This window comes from Neovison vison, chromosome 1, assembly GCF_020171115.1.
Source record: "Neovison vison isolate M4711 chromosome 1, ASM_NN_V1, whole genome shotgun sequence".
Lineage (NCBI taxonomy): Eukaryota > Metazoa > Chordata > Mammalia > Carnivora > Mustelidae > Neogale > Neogale vison.
The window spans coordinates 242,818,417-242,838,495 of record NC_058091.1 but is presented as its reverse complement, the minus strand read 5'-3'; the positions used below and the strand labels follow the sequence as shown (position 1 = coordinate 242,838,495).

The window sequence follows — 20,079 nt, the reverse complement described above, 5'->3', positions numbered from 1 at the left end:
TCTGTTCCCCCAAGTCAGGCCCCCAATAGCTTCTACTGCCCTAAGTAGGAGGTGCCCCTGCCCCCATCCCCCATCCCCTCCATGACTCTCCCTGCACCTCCTACTCTGATAATCCCTCTTTTTCTTTTTCCTTTCCATCAGCATTCTAACATGTCTGAGCCTTTCTTGATTTTGTCTTCCCCTGACCCCCATCCTGACTCTCCCTTCCCCTTCCCAGACAAGATTCTCAAAAGAATTGTCTATGCTCTGAACTCACATCTCCACCTCACCCGCTCACTGTCAAACCACCCCATCTGGCTTCAGCCATCCTCTTGCCCACAGCCAAGTCCCCAGTGGCTCTCTGTTTGCAACACTGCAGGCTCTTTGGGTCTGTCATGTGGGCAGCAGTACTGCGAACAGCCCCTCCTTGACGGCCCCCCTCCCCAGGGACAGCCCCGCGCTCCCCATCTGCCTTCCACTCCATTACCGGCTTTGTGGCTGCTCTGCGTCCTCACCGTCACGGCCATCACCCACCTCCTGCTCTCTCTCTGCCCTCCCCAAGAGTCCATGCTCTCCCACAGCCTCAGCTTCATGTGTGCCCAGGGTGACTCCCACATGTGACTCTCCACCCCCACCCTCCTGGAAAGCCACAGCCTACGTCCTGCTGTCTGTGGGACACTCTACCTCAATCAGTCACAAGCACGTCAGACCTCCCCTCTCCTGGCAAACCTGCAACTCCATCCCTGTCCTTTATTGTACAAACGGCGTCCCCACCCATCGAGATGTGTGTGCCAAGAACACATTAGACATCCTGCCTCCTCCTCCTCCCCTCCTTACATACAGCCTCCAGGTTCTGCTGGGTCGGTTACCTCCTCCACACCCCTCGAGCTGGCCCACCTCTCTGCATACCCATCTCTACCATGGATGGTCCCGCTCTCATGTACCCCCCTCCTAGTCCCCTGACGTTCCTGCCTCCAGTGTGGCCCTGCTTTATCTGAGCATCTCTCAGCCTGTTCCTGACACTGATCATGTCACTTGCCTGTTTTCCCACCACAAGCACTTAGCTTGGGTCTGGGCCCTGCAGCACAGTCTTCCAGCTTCCTCTCTCCTTGACTCTACCTCCCCGTTCTTCAGCCAACAGGACAACTTGAGTTCCCTGAACACGTGCCCCCTTTTGTTGACCAGCTCCTTCTCACCCTCAGGTCTAAGACCAGATGTCACTTCCACAGGGCCAGGTACTTCCTTGGGGCTCCCAAGGCTCCAGCTGCCACTCTCCATGGCACATTGCTGGCTCATGGGTCTCCCAACTGTGAGCTTTTTCAGAAAGAGCCCAGATGTCAATCACCAGGCCTTCATTGTCTCCCCAGGGCCAATAGCGCTGTGGAGGGGGGGGCAACTAGTGGGTGATTAATAGGTGCTTGGGTGAATACTGACGGCCCCTCCCCTGTGACTATTTGCAGAGGTGCTCTGAGCTCCTCCAGGGCAGAAATCTAGTCCCTTCCATCTCTTTGCAGAGTCCGTCAGGCCCAGAGTACTGAAGAGAGGTTTAAGGAAAGCGAATGAGTGTGCACCAAGATGAGCGGACCCCCCAAAACCCGCTTCTGGGGGTTCTGAGGGTAGCTTAGTTTTTTGGCTTCTGTCATGGTAGCACATGTTTTTTGGCTTCTGTCAATCCAAGTGTTACTCCTTACCTGTCTTTCAGTTAGCTAGCCAGGGTGAGGCCAGTTCCAGAAACATTCCAGAAACACAGACAAGTGTGAAGGGAGTGCGGAGGGCATCACCAGTGCCCTGCTCCCCTAGAGTTTTGCAGCCAGAGGTCAGGGAGGGATCTCAGGGCTGGGGCTCTGCAGGCCTGGAGGAGGGAGAAGTGTGAGGAGCCGGCCTGCCGCCCCTGCCGCCAGCACCAACCAACCACGCCCGCCGGAGGGGCCTTGGCCCCTGGGGTGGGCGCCGCGCGGGGAGCGCGGGCGGGCGGGAACTGCGGGAGCCGCTCATGGGTGCAGCGCAGCCGGGGGCGGCGGGCGGGAGGCGGGGGCGGCGGGCGCCCGGCTTCCCCGCCCCTCGCGGCCGCTCCCTCCCGATCGCCGCCTACTTAACCTGGCCCTCGGCAGCGGCGCTCTCACTTCCCCGATGTCCGCGTCCTCCCGCTCCATGGCGCTCCTCGTGCGGCTGCTGCCCCTCGCCCTGGCGCTGGCCCTGGGCACCCCCGCCACCCTGGCGGGCCCGGCCAAGTCGCCGTACCAGCTGGTGCTGCAGCACAGCCGGCTCCGGGGCCGCCAGCACGGGTAAGCCGGCCGCAGCGCTCGGGGTGGCCGCGGGACGGGCCGGGGGCGCGCGGGACAAAGCTCAAACGCAAAGCAGGCGGCGCGCCGGCACCCCGAGGGACCGGCCCTGCACTGGGTGTACAGAGCGGGGTGGGGGACCTGGAGGGCACGCCCGCAGGAGAGGCTACTTGTAGAAGAGGGGTCCGGCGAGCTGACCAGCAACGCTCCCCATCGGACCGAGAGGGCTGGACAGACGGCCAGGGCTTTCAGCCTCCTCTCCCCGGGAGGGCGGGGGAGGGTGGGAGTTGGCAGCTCTGCCCAGAATAACGGTGGAAAGGTAGCCACAGGGCTGAGAGGAAGCCCACCCAGCCCGGTGCAGATTCCAGTGAGGCCAGGTCCTTGTCCAGAGAGCGTCTCCACACGTGGCACAGAGCCATGCAAGCTGGCAGTGTCCAAAGCCCGGAAGCTCCTGCTCACCTGGCCAGGCTCTGGGCCCACCACCAGGCACGGCAGTGGCAGTGTGGCATCTCCTCCCCTCACACATGTGGTACAGACTGGGAAACTGAGTCCAGAGAGGATGCTTCACTTTCCTGCAGCACTAGACCCTGGAGCCAAGATTGGAATCTGCCTTGAAACAATAGCTGGGATTATAAGTGTGGGACATTATTATTGTGGACAGTCCTTTGAGACACTGAGGATGTATTGGCTTTAGGAGGCAAACCCAGGCAGAGGGTCCGACCTGGTAAAGATCCCAGACCCAGACCCAGACAGGGATGGCTAGTATTTCTACATCCCAAACTAAACCATTGTGCCTCACACTTGACCAGGCTTGGCTATAGCTTCCAGCCGATCTGGTTGTATCAACTCTTTTTACACAATGAGGTAAAACTCTATGTGGGTAAAGGACATGGTAGCCCATATGTCCCTGGGCCCCAGTAGGAGCTCAGATGCCATTGGGTCTGGATTTGAACTCAGTAGGGCCCAGACTGCCACGTGACTGGGCAGATGTGTACTCAAGTCAAAACTCACTGTTAAGGGTGACTAGAGTTGACTTCAGAGGCCTTACAAAGCCACGGCTCCCCACCCTGAGGAGGACCCCAGGGGTGCGTACAGGCTGCCCCCTTCAGGGGTAGTCATCCTTATACCCCATGCCTGCGGCCTTATATATGGGCTTACTTGGCCCATCAGGTCCACAGGGCTGTGGGGAGGGGGATTTCTGCCAAGTGTAATGAAGGCAGGGTGAGCCGCAGGCTCGGTGCCCTCCTGGAAAGAGCAGCAGGGAGTGTCCACGGGTCTTTAGGGCAAGGGGAGAATCACCTTGGGCGTGGGCTGTGTGTGCAGAAGGCTGAGGGTCAGTTCAGAAAGTTAAGGGGTCTCTGAGGCTTAAAATCCAAATGAATGTCCCTGGCATTCTCACTGTCTATGCCCAGCTCACCTCTGTCTTCCTGCCTTTCTTGCTAAAGAAGCGTGTTCTGCTTGGGTGTCACAGTGTGTCTGGGAAGTTTCTGTTCCCTCCGTATCTTAGCCACTAAGTGAGTAGAGGATCCGGATAGCGGGTCTTACAGCACTGCCCCCCAGAATGGTGTCTCTGTGCACACCAACATGAAGCTTCCCCAAGGGCATTGGCATCCTTCCACCAAGAATCACTTCTGCAGAAATCCTCCTTGCCTTGGGAGCCCAGAAGAGACACTCACCACCTGGAAAATACGGCATTATTTTATTTATTTATTTATTTATGCAAAATAAGTGCTCCTTATTATGAATTTTGGATATTAGACCAACTTCCTCTGCACCCCTCCTCCCCATGCCTCTGCAGGTTGATCCTGTTGTTTTGGTTCTTGGGGTGTCTCAGGAAAGGCCTGCAGAGATCTGTGATTGGCAGGATGGTCTGAGAAGTCACACCTGTACCCCCTCCCCTGCCCACAGTGTGGGCCTGTGGGCAGATGAACAGTGACAAAATGGTTGTAAGCACAGTTGCATTTACTGTGACCATCGTGCCCCCAGAAGTACCACGGGACTGCATGGCCTTGCACATGGGTGTGGCGCCCTGTGCAAAATGCATGACCTTGTTCAAGCCCCAACCCTCCATTTGCAGTTAGAAGTGGTGAAAAGGGAAGAAAAATCTCTGCTGTTTTAAGGCCACGCGGTGTTCTCCAAGACCTGACGCACAGTGTGCCTCACCCATGCACGGCGCTCTGTCCCTCCCACCCCGCTTGCTTGCATCTTCAGCACCACATGGGAGATCTGTAGTTTGTGTTCCCATTTTACAGATGGAGAAACTGCAGCTTAGTGGGAGGGAGGGACTTAGTTCCAGTGCAGAGAGCTGTTGGGAGCATAGAGACTGTGACAGGGTCTCCTGACTCCCGGCTGCACCCATGTTGCTATAGAGAAGGACAAAAATACTGACAGAGAAATAAAAATGCGTTTACACTTCTACCAGCCTCCCCAACTGGGCTGGATTTCCTGGAGCACTTGATTCTCAAATCCAACTGGAACAGCAGAGCTGTGGTGCTGAAGGCTGAAGGCCCAGAAATGGCGAGGTCATTTCGATTAGACTTCAGCCTTGATTTCCTGTGTATACAGCCCACCCCTCCCACCCTGCTGTGAGAGCGAGACCCCCCCTTGCCCCCAGCCTCCGCTCCTATCTCAAAGGGCTGCAGCGGTGGAAACTCACTCCGCAGAGGAATGTTGGAACCACATCCACAAGAGACTCACTGAAGATTCGCCAACCGCCTACGGAAAGTTGCAGGGAATTCATCGACAGTAATTGTTTCCTGCTCGGTCACATAGAAGAGCTTCTGAGATCGTACAGCAATAAACAGTACCTAGGGCTGGAGTGTGGCCAGTGGGGATTCTCCCAGGGTTATGTGGGGACGGCTGTAACCTGTGAATCTCTGGCAGCAGACAGAGGGGCAAAGGGGCTTCCGGTAGAATCCTCAGGAGGGATCCAGCTAGGGCTGAGGGGACGTGGGCTTACCTCCCTGCTGGCCTGGGGTTTGCTCTCCACCCTTAACTTCCCCTGTCCTGCCCCCTACGTCGACTCACTGCTACGTAGTGGGCCTACTTGGGCCACTCACCTGTGTCCCTGAGCCACAAACTGGACAAGAGGTGACATCCACATGGGAGAGGAGAGACAGCAGAGAAGCAAAGTGTCAGTGTGCCCTCCTACACAATAACCCAACTCTGAACATTTGAGAACTGCCCATGTTCCCGCAGCCAGCAGGCCAGGGATGGCAGGTGCAGCTCTCACTGAAGGAGCCGTGTCTTCCTGGCAGCAAGTATGGTTACGGAGTGCATTTTGTAACAGAGGAACTGAGATGTAAAAGTCACACCTGAATTTCTCAGGACGCAGAGGTTTTCTGGAAGCCTCTGGCTCTTTGCTTTGCTTTCCTCTGACTTGTGCTTTGGCCAATGAGCCTGACCCGAGGCAGGAAGACACCCCTCCCCACCCCCACAGATGTCACCACATAGCCACAGCTGACTCCTTTCGCCACGAGCTCCTAATGACAATCCTGCCACCACATGGCCTGGGTGTGGTCCAGATCATGACTTGGTCCATGGATTAAAAAACATAAAAACAAACCCCCATGGCTATGGGAAGGAAGGCTTCTCAGCAGAACTGTGGACATTGCTTCTCCAGAGTTCCCATGGACTCCTCTGAGTGGGTGGTCCCAGGAGCAGTATTTTCAACAAGGTCCTTCTGACGTCTCTCTTCACCCTGACGCAGGGCTAGGCCCCAACTGGGACATAAAAGAAAGAACAAGGCAGGGAACCCTGTTCTTTGGAGGGCAGGGAGATACATCCTCTCTGATCAGTGTTGGATTCTGTTTGGTACCAAGCATCAAACAAGGGCCATATTCCAGGTCAGATGTGCACAGAAGAGTGTCGCCTGGGACCCTGGAGGAAGGCTTTCTGGGGACAGTGGACTCGAGATGGGGCCCAAGTATGAATAACAGAGAGTCAAGTGGGAGAGCATCTCCTAACAAGGTCCTGACCACAGTCAGTTTGGTTGTGTTCAGAGCCAAGCCTCTGGCCTAGGGACGCAGAGTACGTCTGTGTGGCACTGCCTGGGAGGTGCCAGCTCCAGACCTTGGCCTCCCCTCATGACAGTGAGGCTGGCCATGTCCCGGGAGGCCGGGTTAGAGCCTGTGGACATTTTGGCTCGGGGGTTGGGGGTACAGCGAAAGGTTGAGAGCTTTCTCTCAAAGCTGCTTTCCTTAGCAGACATACACCTCTGCTCATTGTCTCCATCTGGAGCATGTGTCCTAAACATTCTGAGATGCTTTTATCTACTTATACCAAATATCTGTGTAGAAGAAGGACCCTTACGTGAAACCATGTCAGCGTGTGAGATGCACTTAGACAGTATTTAATATGGTAGGAAACTTGCAGGGGGCCTAGACATTGCTAGAGACGGTGTCTACCCCTGAGGTACCCCCTGGAAAAAAAAAAACAAAACCCTAAAATGACTATATACCTTCTTCATGTCTAGAACATTCTGACGACCCAGGAGGGCCCACACTGGGGGCGGGGGGAGGACATGGTGGCAGGGGGGCATGCTGCCCAGTTCGCTAACAGTGCTGCTTCCATCTCAGCCCCAACGTGTGTGCTGTGCAGAAGCTCATCGGCACCAACAAGAAGTACTTCACCAACTGCAAGCAGTGGTACCAGAGGAAAATCTGTGGCAAATCCACGTGAGTGTCTGGGGCCGCTCGAGACCGTGTAGCTGCGCTGCGAGGAGGGCAGCCAGGGGGGCCCTGGGCCTGGGCCTGGGCCGGCCTTCTGGAAGGTTAGGCCGCAGCAGGAGTCATGAGGGTGCCTGTGCAGACGTGTCAGGTTGCTGTGTGCTTGGGAGTGGCCTTTTCAGTAAGCTGGCCGGGGTGGGGGGGGGTTGTATTTTTAAGGTTCCTGACAAGACTTGGATACAGTTTTCAGGACTGATGTGGGATTATAAGAAGCGTGAGATACAGGGGGTTACGCTTGTGTGAGTGTGCGTGCTTCTCCTTCCTAAGCGGGACCAAGTGAGCGGAGGTGCCCCCGGCCTGAACCTCTAGGAAGGAAAGCCCGTTGGCAAACTTAACACACCGCTCCCGCTCTGCAGTCATAAGGTAAACACGCCCAAAAGACGGTGTGCCTAGAAATAGGCATGTTAGGAGACAGCAAAGCCTCAGCTCAGCCTCCTGGGTTCCAGGGCTGGCTCTGCCCCTTAGCTGAGCAGGTTGCTTCACAGCTGTAGCCTCGTGTGCCCGATGAGAAAGGACTTCGTTATGGGATCCAGGATAACCTCGAGTCCTGAATGCAGTGACACAGCCACGAGGCTGAAGGAGAGGCTTTGCATGTAGTAAGTGCTTACTTAGTAAGGGCTTCCTGCTGCTCTCTAGATCTGGGCCCTGTGGACCCAAGGGGCAGTTCCTGTGGCATGGGGACCAGCGTGCCTCCCGCAGGCCTTGCTGGTGCCAGCATCCGGGGAGGTGTCATTCGCCCCAGGGGCCCTGCAGCCTGGTGGAAACAGAATGGCGTGCATGTTCGAACAGAATTCCTGGGTGACCTAGTTCTGTATGGGCACCAAGAATCAACCAATCTCAAAGCTGGCTCTCCGTTGCAGACAGGAAAAGTGCTCTGCCACTTGGGAGGGCTTGACCTTCCTCTTGTCTGCAGAACAGGAGGGTTAAGAGCCTCCGAGTCACTGTCTTGAACTCCTTCCCTTGTTAGGGATTTGTAAATGTATTGCCTGGGACATGGGTTTTGAGGAGACGTCTCTTCCCACTCCATAACCTGCTGAGGGAAGGGAAAATGCTCTTTCCTTAAAACGGACATAGAAAATAAATAGTCCAACTTCTGACCCTGATTGTGTTCGGATCTGGGTACAAATCAAGAGGAACTGGGGATCATGGCAGAGCTGGAGAGAGACCAGCAACCCCCTGGAGCTCATGTAGGGCGGGTCCATGACTGCTGGCCCACTTGACCATGCCCAACCTCAAAGGTAAGGGCTGAGTGAGCTAAGAGGACACACCTTCTGGGTTCCGGGAATCAACACCCAGCAGTAATTCTTGCTGCTGTGGACAAAAAGAGATTATGCGAATTCTACACCATACGTTCTTCTTTGGTGCCCCCAGCTAAACACACATAAAAAGACTTTAGTGCTGCTTAATTTTTTCCCTCTGTGTGTATATCATCTACTCAGTTAATTAATTACTTAACTAAACATAGAGCGAGGCCACATGCAATTGCCTCTCAGAAAGTGACCAAAGACGTGTACTAAGCAAACAGCTCTTCTCCATCTCAGAGTCCTGGGTTTCAAGAATTGCCCATTTTTGTTGGTCCTGATTTCCCTAGAAATGAGACCTGCTTCTGACATCAAGCTGGCCCTGGGGTGGCACGGGCTGTGGTATTTTGGGTGGCCTTGTGTGGAAGCATTTGCCTGCCCTGTTAACAGTAACTTGTTAATGTTTCTCGGCACTTGTCTGGCTGACACCGCTGTTGATGACGAGCCATTTTGGCTTCTTGGCTCTTGGCACCTACATCCTTCTCCACCTGGGTGCCAGGAGGGGGCACAGGCTGCTCAGCTGTATTGACCCATTCTTCCCTCTGGGCAGGCTTAGCTTTGAGAGAGTGCTGCTGTCTCACCAGTAAGCGCAGGGGGAGCCTGGGAGAGAAAGTGAAGAGGGGATTGGGCAGTGGGTGGGAAAGAGCGGTAGAGTGGGGTCAGGTAACCTCCAGAGCCTCGTCAGGGCCTCTGAGCTGGTCTGACAAAGCCACCAGGGCTTGGTGTGGCACCTTCAACTCGTCCAGGTGGCCATTGCTTTGGGCGACTTCCAAAAAAGGAAATGAGGCTAGGAAAGCATGAGTTGATAGAAAACTTCATGATCCGGGACAAGAGGGTCCCTTCCTGGAACATCACACGCAGTATCAGGAAGGTGGATCTCACTTGGAAGGGGGCCAGAGGACTCAGGGAGGGAAAGGGGAACTCATCCTCATTGTCGGGGAGCTGAGATGGAACAGCCTTGCCCTTCACTCATGGACGGGGCCTGAGGCCCGTGAGCGAGCTGCCATCTGTCCCCCAGAGATTCAGTGCCACAGGTGGTCAGGAAGGGAGTGGGGGGAGGGCTGGAGTTGACATCACCCTTGTGAAAATGGGTCCCAAGGTGCATTTATTGGGGTGAAGGGGTGAAGACCAGACTGGGAAATGGGGAGCATAGTTGTGGTTGGAGCAAATAGGATCGTCTCTGCATGGGGTCCACTGGGCAGTGAGAATTTTCTCAGCAAGACTCTAGGGAAGAAGCTGGAGCAGAGGTGTGTGCTGAGGTACAAGGAAGCAAAGTGTCCCAGGGCGGGAGGCAACACAGGTTGCCTAAGGGCCCAGGTCTGGAAGAAGAATTTAAATTTGAAAGCAGACAAGTGGCACCAAGCCCAGGGGGGAAGACTTGGCAGTGTCCAGGCCCACAGAGAATCCAGGTGCCTGGAGCTATGTCTCTGCTTTAGTGAGGCCCTGGATTCCTAACTCCATGGAGGAAGGGAGGGGGCTGGCCACAGGACCCTAGCTTGTCCTCTGACAGTGGCTTTTCTGCATTTCCAAAGAGAGAAGAACCTGAGTCTTTGGTGCTCCTTGTCAAGCCTGCCATATGGATTTTATTAGAGGAAGCGGTTACCAGCGGGCCCCTATTTAGCGACTCGAGTGAATTTTATTAGTTGGAAATTCACATCGGCTTTTCTTCCAGATCCCAAAGAGCTCCAGGGTGATACGAGAGCTAATCAAGCAAAGAGGGCCTGGCCGGAGCCAGCGTCCCATTCTGTGATTCCAGGCCCCAGTCTGATCGGTAACCATAAAAACTTTCTGTGCAGCAGCTTGAGCCGAGGTGCAAGAAACTGTGGTCAGGAAGCCTGGCTGCCTCCCGACAGGCCTCCTTTGTGTGAGCCCCACGAGAGGGAGGCCTGCTTCACAGCCAAGTTGGGTTGGAGTTGACATCACAGGGAGGTAATAGTCATCGCTGGGACTCAGACATCAGACACGTGGCAGAGGCACAGCCAGCTGGGGAGCGAGCAGGTAGGGGCGGTAGCTGTCTGTTCCAGAAGTCTTGAAGTGATTTCATGAGCAGCAACACATTCATGAGCTCAGTAGCCATTCTGCGAAGCCAAGATGAGCCGGCAGGAGGACACACCCCAGCCTTGCTCTGCCCAAGGGCTCCGATATTCATACTTCTCCAGCTCCACATTAAAGCGTAGAGATTCAACTTCTGGCAGAGGCCACTGGGGTATGGCTGAGCCTGTCCCTCAGCCAGCCAAGCCCTTACCAGAGGGTCTCATGCTGGCAGGGCACCCAGGGACATCTGTTCTGAAGCAGAAGAAGAGCCCTCCTTTTCCTCCCTGTCTTGTCCCCCACGGCCTTGTTCCCACGAGCATGGTGAGGAGCCAGCCGGGGATGCCAGGCTCTCCCCACACCAGGAGCAGCACTTCCTTCCTTCTTTCCTATTCCTTGTGCAGCCATCTGGGACCCTATGGATAATGTGCTTCAGAATAACAGATTTGACACCCACCTAACACCACCTTAGTGGTGTTCGGGCGCAGGATTGCCTGAAGGTTCTGTCCCACTCTGTAACTTCCAAGGTGGCAGCTTAGCTGACATTCGTTCTGTTGTTTCCGTGCATCCATGCAGCATCTGGGGTCCTGCCCTGGGGTAGGCAGAATGACAACTCCCTGAGATGTCCACATCTCATCCCTGAACCTGGAACTAGGAAAACGAGCCTTTGCTGATATGATTAGGTTAAAGATCTTGGGAGGGGAAGATTATCCTGGGTTATCTGGTATGTGGTCCTAAGGGTCCTGTAGGAAGGAGGCGGGTAGGTCAGAGTCAGAGAAGGAGATGAAGTTGGAGTAATGCGACTGCAGGCCAGGAGGTGCACGCAGCCTCCAGAAGCTGGGAAAGACAAGGAATACGTTCTCCCCTAGAGCCTTTCATGAATGAAATGAAATAAGGAATACAGCCTTTCATTTCAGCCTCATTAAGCCCGCTTTGTAAGGTGATTTATAATCTGGAATTGGAAGATGATAAATTTGTGTTGTTTTAAGCCACTAAATCTGGGATTATTTGTTACCAGAACAATAGGAAACCAATGTAGGCCCTGTCTGTTGCATTCTGTAGGTTGCATTTTATGGGGAATTTGTTTATCACGCCGTCATAAACAGTGGTCTCATGCAGGCTGTTGATTTCAATGAAGTTATTAATCTAACTACAGTTTTTAAGTTTATACCTGCAGTGTTTTTTTTAAAAGCCCAAGAACTGAGCCCTTAGTAAATATCAAGCATCTGTGAAGTACTTTTCATATGTGAACCCATTAAATTCCCATAGTCACCCTATGAGAGCAGCATTATTATTAGCCCATTTTACAGATGGGGAGACTGAGGCTCCGAAAGCCTAAGGAGTGTGCTCAAAGTCATCTGCTGGGAAGTGGGGCAGGCCTGATGTCTCCAGGGAAAGTAAACAGTAGCAGCTATTGTTAGTCTCATGGGGAGATCCACAAGCAAGCAGCCCTGTAGGGCGTGAGTGACCTGTCCCACATCGCTCTCTACAGCCCTAAAATCTCTGCCTGAAGGTCCCAGAGACAAGGTCTCCTGAGGGGCAACAGAGGCCCTTTAGTTCAGACTCACCAGCCACCTTCTGGCTGCTCCCCCCCAGTCTGGTGATCGCTGTGCTCCCCGCTACAAGGGGGCTCCTGGTCAGATTAAAGGGCATGGGAACTCAGGAGACACAGTCAGTGTCCAGGCGCCCCCACAATGTGTGCACCCACTCCATACACACAGATTGTCACCAAACATGTGAGTACATTTTTTAAAGTCTCTGTCTTCTCATGAACCAAGCTGGACCCTGGTTAATGATGGGGCCTTTGGTGCTGGCCATGAGGTCAAAGCAAGCACCCCCCCCCACACACACCTTTTTAAAAGATTTTATTCATTTATTTGAAAGAGAGAGAGTGAGAGAGATAGAGCACAAGAGGGGGTAGTCAGAGGGAGAAGCAGACTCCTGGCTGAACAGGGAGCCTGATGTGGCGCTTGACCCTGGGATTCTGGGATCATGACCTAAGCAGAAGGCAGCCACTTAACCGACTGAACCACCCAGGTACCCAACTGAGCCCTTTCTCATCAGAGAGGCCAAGATTTGGACTTTCTGCTGGAGGCTCAAAAAAGCTCAGCTTAGGGGCACCTGGGTGGCTCAGTGGGCTAAGCCGCTGCCTTCGGCTCACGTCATGATCTCGGTCCTGGGATCGAGTCCCGCATCAGGCTCCCAGCAGGGAGCCTGCTTCCTCCTCTCTCTCTCTCTGCCTGCCTCTCTGCCTATTTGTGATCTCTCTCTGTCAAATAAATAAATAAATAATATTTAAAAAAAAAAAAAAGCTCAGCTTAGTTTCCAAGGCCAGGAGAGCAGAAAAGGAACCAGGCGAGGTCAGCAGTCCATGGGGGATGGCTTTGTGTCTAGACGATATGGAGCTGTGTTTGCTCTGTGACTGCTTGGAAATCATGACCCGCTGAGTGGTTTACCTTCCGTCACGGGAAACCGGCGCCCAGACTGCATTCCTTGCTCCACCTACTTCCAGAGTCTGGCTCGTCCCTAGACATTTACCGCCATGACAACCGGCCGGAACTGTGAAGTGTGGTTGGAGAGGGTGATTGTTTTAATTTATTATATTAACTTCTCGGAAAATCATTTTGAGGAAAGAACTAGCAATGCTTCTGTCTGTATCTGATTGTGAGTAACGCTCTGGAGGCCATTGGCAGAGAGCCTCCCAGCCACCTCTGTCTTTAGACCCTGGATTGGCACTGTCTCTCCTTCCTCCTTTAAAGGCCCTTCTAGAGTGGTCACCTGCCCTCACCTTCTTCCTCAAATGGTTCTTCTGATTGGGGAAACCAGAAAAAGAATAGTCATGTCTCGTTGTCCTAGAGATAGTCTTTTTCTGAGGTTTTTTACTTACTGACTGTGTTAGGTCAAGGGGAAGCCCAGAGCCTCTCATCAGAGCAGCTTTCCCTGATGGGATGCGATTCAGAGAGCAATAGATCGGTCCTCTCTGCACGGGGAGGCCAAGGAACTGGGGAGACAGAGATGGAGGCTCCTGTGTTTTCCCTCCTTCCTGCCTTCATCCTAGAGAGAAGGTATCAGACCCACCACGCTGTGATGGCCCCCAGCACCATCTCTTCACAGCACCCGTGTTTTCCTCAGCCAAAGCTCAAGGGGAATAGCACACTGGGCTGGGAGCAGCCACCGCTCGTCCAGAAAGGTTTGGTCAAGATCATCTCAATGGGCTTGTCTTCTCAGTCTATAATTTCCAGCTGTCTCTGCCTCTCTGTCATGCAGACAGGTTCTAAGCAGGCCTGGTTTTGTGGGGACAGTAGGGAAACCGCTGGCCAAGGAAGCATCTCAGCCCAGAAGGCTACCAGGCTGGGGGTGAGAGGCATGGCTGATGTCCTCATACCTGGGGAGTGCCAAGGATTCCAGACTGTGGCAGGAGGAGGGCAGAAGAGAGAGAGAGGCAAGTGGGGTGGGGGATGAGGAGAAAGCTTCCTGGCAGAGCCACACTTCATTAACCAGGGAAAAGCCCTCGGCTGGTGGACCGACCTCTGTGGGCTGCCCTGTGCCATCCACATCCAGCCGCTGTGGGACACAGATGTAAAGCCCACATGGAAAGGGGGCTGACGAGGTGGAGGGTTCTGTCCTCCACACTGAAGAGGGCACCTGTGTCCTCTCAGTGTCAGATTACTCTGCTTGCCCCCTGTATGCTGCCAAGAGCAATGGAAAAGGGATGAGACCTGATGAAATTGGGGGGAGGGGGTCCTAAGTCTGCCCCTACCCAGCTATGATCTTAAGAAACCCTTCTGCCCCTGAGAGCCCTTGCAGTTTTCTAACCTAAGTATCTTTCTTCACACTGAGACTTGTCTGCTTAGATCTCTTCCTCCTTCCAGCCCTTCAACCCCTCTTCTCCCCACCACCCCACGACCAATTACCCCTACCCCATGCACAGACACATGCAGCCGCAGGAACTACAAAGTTCACATTCAGTGAGTTGGCTTTCTCTGTCCTCAGTGAAATTCTGGTGAGGCCGCCTGAGCTGAGGAGCTCTCTTCAGGTTGTTTTGTTTTGATTTGATTTGAGATGGAACTCAAAAGCTGACACCCTGGAAGAAGAAATGTTGGCGAGCCCAGCTGGGAGTTCCAAGGTATAGAGTATGCAGCACCCCTATGCACGGGGGACCCCTGAGATGAGGAGAGCTTTCAGGAGAAGACCCATCCTCCAACTGTGCTTCTCCAGTTCCATGAAGTGTCAGCCAGGCACTTTTAGAAAGATGCTAAGCTTTGGCAGACTTGACCTTAATTCCACCTCTGCAACCCCAGGCAGAGAGCCCTGGTATTTATCAGAGAAGCCCTGGGATCCCACGCATGGGTGTCTGCTGGATCTATGGGCCTGAGGCTTGGAGCTCTCCCTAGGGTTAGCTAGGAGAAGCCAGCAGAAACTGTCCTTTGAAAGACAGTTTCTCTGCCCCCTAGAAACAATCCTAGTGACTAGAATCATGAGTGTGAGTTTGGAATGAACCTTGGAGACCATCTAGTTTAACCTCACCCTATTTCATAGATAAGGCAATGGAGACCCTGAGAGAAAAGTGGACCTTTGAGGTCACTCTACTAGTTACCAATGGGTCACAAGTCAAGTTCCCTAATTCTCATTGTTTCCATGACACTATGTTGCCTTTGAAGGTGGCCTGTTGGTCAAATCTGACTTTCATAGCAGAAGATGACTTTAGTCTCCAAAAATAAAATTGTGGGTCAGTCAAGGGAAGTCCTGAGTCTGTTTAGCCCTTATAAGTAGAGCCCTTATGAGATGAAAGGTTAGAAAGGACCAGGATGGGGGAAAGCTGGAGAAAAGGAGGATGAGGTGGGCGGAGGGAAGCAAGGAGCAGGGCAAAGAGGGAGGCGCATGACTTGTCACTCCGCAGCGATTTCCTGGAGGACCCATTTCTGGCAAAATGCTTCCTATAGCTCCCCAGCAGCCTGAGAATCCTAGCCAGTCACTGTCTGAAACTCCCCCTGGATAACAAATGAAGTCGGCTTTGTCTTCTCATGACTCACCAGGGCTCCCCTGAGATGATTCCAAGTCATTTAATAAGAGTAGAACGTCCTGGGTGCGTTGAGAGCACCCTGCCTGGCCCCAAAGCCCTGTTTCTTCCCCCTCCGCCTGCCTGTCTTCCGGCAAGGTCATTAAACATCCTGGGAGAGCCCTGTGGTAGGCAGTTCTGTGGGCAAACCTGCTGCAGTTCAAGCCCGAGTTGTCTCCTGTCCCAAAAAGGATGAATCCCTCTACAGGAAGGGAAGGGACAGGACGTGGCCACTTGCCCCTGGTTCCAAGGCTGTCAAAGAAGGCTGTGTTCACCCTGCCCATGCAGGGCTATACTCAGGGGCCTTACTCAGAACCCGGGGAGTCGATAAGAAGCAAGTCTTTCTTAGCTGTAAGCCTTTCAGATCACTTACTTCCTTTCCATACGATTTGAAACTCGGGATTTTGGGCTTCCAGAATAGTGGGTTCACTGAAGCTGGGTGTTTCAGACCTCCAGAGGACGGCAGATGTTCCATAATGGGCTGGCCTGAGTTGGGAGAAGAGAAAGTTTTTAAGTTTTTCCGCCGAATGATTTCAAAGTTTAACACTGTAGAGTGCTGGTCTCATTTGCATCCAGATACCAAAGAATTAAGCAAAACGGGTAGTCGCGGTTGCTTCCTGGGAGGATGATGGGATGGCTGAGGGATGCGAGGTTTAATGGGACATCCTTTGTACATTTTCAATTTGAAACCGTATCATTGTTGTTACTAAGATTCTGTTTTCAATTTAAAGAATGAAAGAAAAAAAAAAAAAACACCCAAAGGAGCTTTGCCTTAATTTTAAAAGTTTTAAGGTTTGATTGTGAAGACAGAAAAGCTTGATGATGATCTCTATGCTGTCCTTCTTGGTTATTAAATCAGAAGTCTAGATGAGCACGCAAGATTTAGTCCAATGACCGTTGCAGGATACACACATAGGTTTTACAGAGGGGGCACGGAGAGCCAGGGAGGAGACGGGGGGGCAGCAGAGGCCCCAGCTGGTTAGTGGCAGTGTCAGCCAGAGCAGGCCCAGGGAAGCACCCCCCTTGCTCCCCACTGCCTCTCAAGAACGCCAACCATGGGGTTCACCGTGAGTGACGCTGGAGACAAATTCCTGGTGGGTGTGTTTTCTAATCCCCCTACGGAACGTACTGCCGCAGTCCCAGCGGGATTGCTGTCCGGATGGCAACCTTGGGAACATTCTGCAAAGCTGAGGACGAGTGACAAGCTCCTTGCTCCTCAACACCATGATGCACTAATACAGCTGATTGAATGGTCTCCTCTGAGAGCAGGGTGTTTTACCATCCTTTCCCTTCCTCTGTCTGTGGAGGCACCTCTTCCCCAGGACAGCGAAGGGGAGGGAAGCCCTGTGCCGCCCTCATGTGTGTTGTCTGTCTCACTGCAGAGTCATCAGCTATGAGTGCTGTCCTGGATACGAGAAGGTGCCAGGAGAGAAGGGCTGTCCCGCAGGTGAGTAAGCCAGGCCTGCGGCATTGGTGCTGGGAGGGGGAGGAGGCAGGCAGGAAAGAGCCCCCACATAGCAGGCAGCAGAGTCCATCCACAGGGGGATACAGGTGACAGGGCTGCAGTGACACCCTCCCTGCATGTTCCCTGGCTCCGGTGCCACATGAGAGCCAGATAATGGAAGCTGGGAGCAGGGAGCTTCCTGCACTGCTCCTTTCTGTGCAAGCTGACCTTCTTACGTGGCTGGTGGCAGACTCCAATTTCAACCTGCCCATGCTCGCCTTCGAGCAGAAGCAGCTGGGCCTGGGCTCTGGCCTTGTTGTCTTGGGCTGGGAGGGATTCTAACCACACCCAGTATTTCTGATCCGCTCAGCTGGAGAGCGGGGCTGGGGCACTGAGCCACCCCCTCCTCCCTCTGTTGGAACTTGAGCCTTTGGAGTCCACTGGGAGGAGGGTGGCCAACCAGGCAGGCTTTCCCAGAGCCAACACAGGGAACCACGCCTGGCCAGAGGAGCCAAAGACCTCGGCACCTAAGAATTTTATCAGAGGATTTCCTTTAAGCATACCCACCCCACCCCCCCACCCCCCCACCCCCCGGGGACTATGCGGAGGAGGAGTTTAAACTTTAAAATTTGGTAATTATTCCTTGAGAATGTGGGACAGACTTGAAAGGACAGTTTGGTTGGTGCCAAGGTCATAAGGGGGTAGAAGGACAGGTGGGAATTATGCGGTGGGGAGAGGAGAATGGCCTGTGGGAGGGGAAGGCCTTCTATGCTTCAGGCCACTTTTGGGTTTTTAGGAAATAACATTTTATTGCTTGGAAATAGACAAAGAACCTGGAAGATTTGTAATGTTCTTTCATTCCAGTAGAGGCCATTAGGAAACCAGTTTCAACTAGATAAATCAAAAAGCCCAGTTTGTAACTAGAATATCTATTTTGGGTGTATATTTCTGCTGGTATTATGTAAACATCTATGAACGGGACGCCTGGGTGGCTCAGTTGGTTAAGCAACTCTTGATTTCAGCTCAGGTCATGATCTCTGGGTCCTTGAGAGCAAGCATGGGGCTCTGAGCTCAGTGGGGAGTCTGACTGGGATCCTCTGTCCCTCTGCCCCTCCCCCGACTTGTGCTCTCTCTTTCAAATCTTTATATGTCTGTGAACAGAGGCTCCTGGGTGGCTCAGTGGGTTAAAGCCTCTGCCTTCAGCTCAGGTCATGATCCCAGGGTCCTGGGATCAAGCCCTGCATCGGGCTCTCTGCTCAGCGGGAAGCCTGCTTCCTCCTCTCTCTCTCTCTGTCTGCCTCTCTGACTACTTGTGATCTCTGTCTGCCAAATAAATAAATAAAAAATCTTCTATGTCTATGAACAGAAGCTTCATTTTCCTGTGGCTAAAATGATGAAAAATGACCAGTTAGTAGAGTCTCAGCAGGGAGGCAATTGACCCCCGGAGTTGCTTTAAGGAGTATGTGACAAGGGCGCCTGGGTGGCTCAGTTGGTTGGGAGTCTGCCTTTGGCTCAGGTCATGGACTCGGGGTCCTGGGATCAAGCCCCACTTTGGGCTCCCTGCTTGGCGAGGAGCCTGTTTCTCCCTCTGCTGCTCCTCCTGTTTATGTTTCTCTGTCAAATAAATAAATAAAATCTAAAAAAAAAGGCAGCTTGTCACTCATAAAAGTGACAGGCTTTCAGCTGGCCCGTGGTGGCCATCCTTGGGCTTTCCCACACACCTGTCCTGCAGAGGTCCCATGCGCTCTGCACACCAGGGAAGGTGTGGTCTGGTTGGGGCAGGCTTGTCCCACCTCTGTCCTCTGCCCCTGCAGCCCTACCTCTCTCAAACCTTTACGAGACCCTGGGCGTCGTTGGATCCACCACGACTCAGCTGTACACGGAGCGCACGGAGAAGCTGAGGCCCGAGATGGAAGGGCCCGGCAGCTTCACCATCTTCGCCCCCAGCAACGAGGCCTGGGCTTCCTTGCCAGCTGTGAGATGACCACCTTACTTCCCAGAGGGGTGGCTGGTGGGCTGGAAGCGAGACACTGTATAGCGGTTTCCCACTGTTGCATGAAGCTTCTTCCTTGAGCCCTCAGATGAAGTCAGGGAACTTGAGTTAAACTATACATCATTAGTTGGCTTCCTGTGCCCACCCATCCAACTGTCTAGACGTTGTGTTTACTGAGGAGGGGTCCTTGGTTTCCACAGTAACTTTCCCAGGGTAGCAGGAAGCCACCTCTTGCTCCTGTGGTCAGCCGCCCCCTAACTGCCGCTCTGGCCTTCCTTCCAGGAAGTGCTGGACTCCCTGGTGAGCAACGTCAACATTGAGCTGCTCAATGCCCTTCGCTACCACATGGTCAACAGACGGGTCCTGACGGATGAGCTGAAACACGGCATGGCCCTTACCTCCATGTACCAGAATTCGGGCATCCAGATCCACCATTATCCCAATGGGGTAGGGAGTCCCCAGGGACCCAGCATTGCCCTGTATCCACCCTGAGCCGAGGCCCCCAGTCTGCACGTGGGGCTGGCTCTGGGGTTTCATTCTGGGGGTGAGGTAGGCTGGAGGTCATCCCCACCTCCTGCACCTGCTTCTTTCCGGGCCCTCCAGTTCCACGACTGTGGAACCCACATGCTGCCCTGTTTTCCCCTGCTGAGGCCTCGGGCCCACCCCTCCAGGAGGTGAACTGGTCATCCTCATTTCTTCTCTGCACAGATCGTGACCGTGAACTGTGCTCGGCTGCTGAAAGCCGACCACCACGCCACCAATGGTGTGGTGCACCTCATCGACAAGGTCATCTCCACCGTCACCAACAACATCCAGCAGATCATCGAGATCGAAGACACCTTTGAGACCCTTCGGGTGAGGGACTGCTGTGGGAGAGGACCCGGCCTGGGGACACAGGACCTCTCAAAAGGGCCTTCTTCCGCAGGAGAAGCAGAGGGTGTCTCTTCATGGGCATTTAGGAGACATAGTCTGTTTTTCTAAGAGTCCATGAACGCAAAGGGTCCGCTCATTACTGAGCTTGACCATGAGGAAGCATCTTAATCCACTGCTGGGAAACTCCCTCTGCCCATCCTCTCCTCTGTAAGGCTGTCCTTTTGTGACTCCCCCGAAAAGTCCCATAGTCTGTAGCACCTCAGGTCCCTTTGAGCCCTCCGCTACCTGGGCCTGCACTTCTGGGCTCCAGCGGTGAGAGGGCCCTCCCCCACTCCCCAGGGGCACTTTCCATATGCAGGACTAGAATAGTGCCAGGCTTCATGACCTTCT

At 53.8% G+C, this 20,079-nt stretch overlaps 1 protein-coding gene across 1 annotated transcript in view; it reads left to right on the top strand.

Annotated features, from left to right (window-relative positions):
* Nucleotides 1-2,109: 2,109 nt before the first annotated feature.
* The window catches only part of TGFBI (transforming growth factor beta induced), a 32,933-nt gene continuing 14,963 nt past the window's right edge, over nt 2,110-20,079 (top strand). Inside the window, exons 1-6 of the mRNA XM_044227038.1 lie at nt 2,110-2,264; nt 6,839-6,937; nt 16,762-16,826; nt 18,638-18,798; nt 19,099-19,263; nt 19,525-19,671. Of these exons, the coding sequence (XP_044082973.1) occupies nt 2,110-2,264; nt 6,839-6,937; nt 16,762-16,826; nt 18,638-18,798; nt 19,099-19,263; nt 19,525-19,671 (792 nt within the window). The remainder of the gene's footprint in view (nt 2,265-6,838; nt 6,938-16,761; nt 16,827-18,637; nt 18,799-19,098; nt 19,264-19,524; nt 19,672-20,079) is intronic.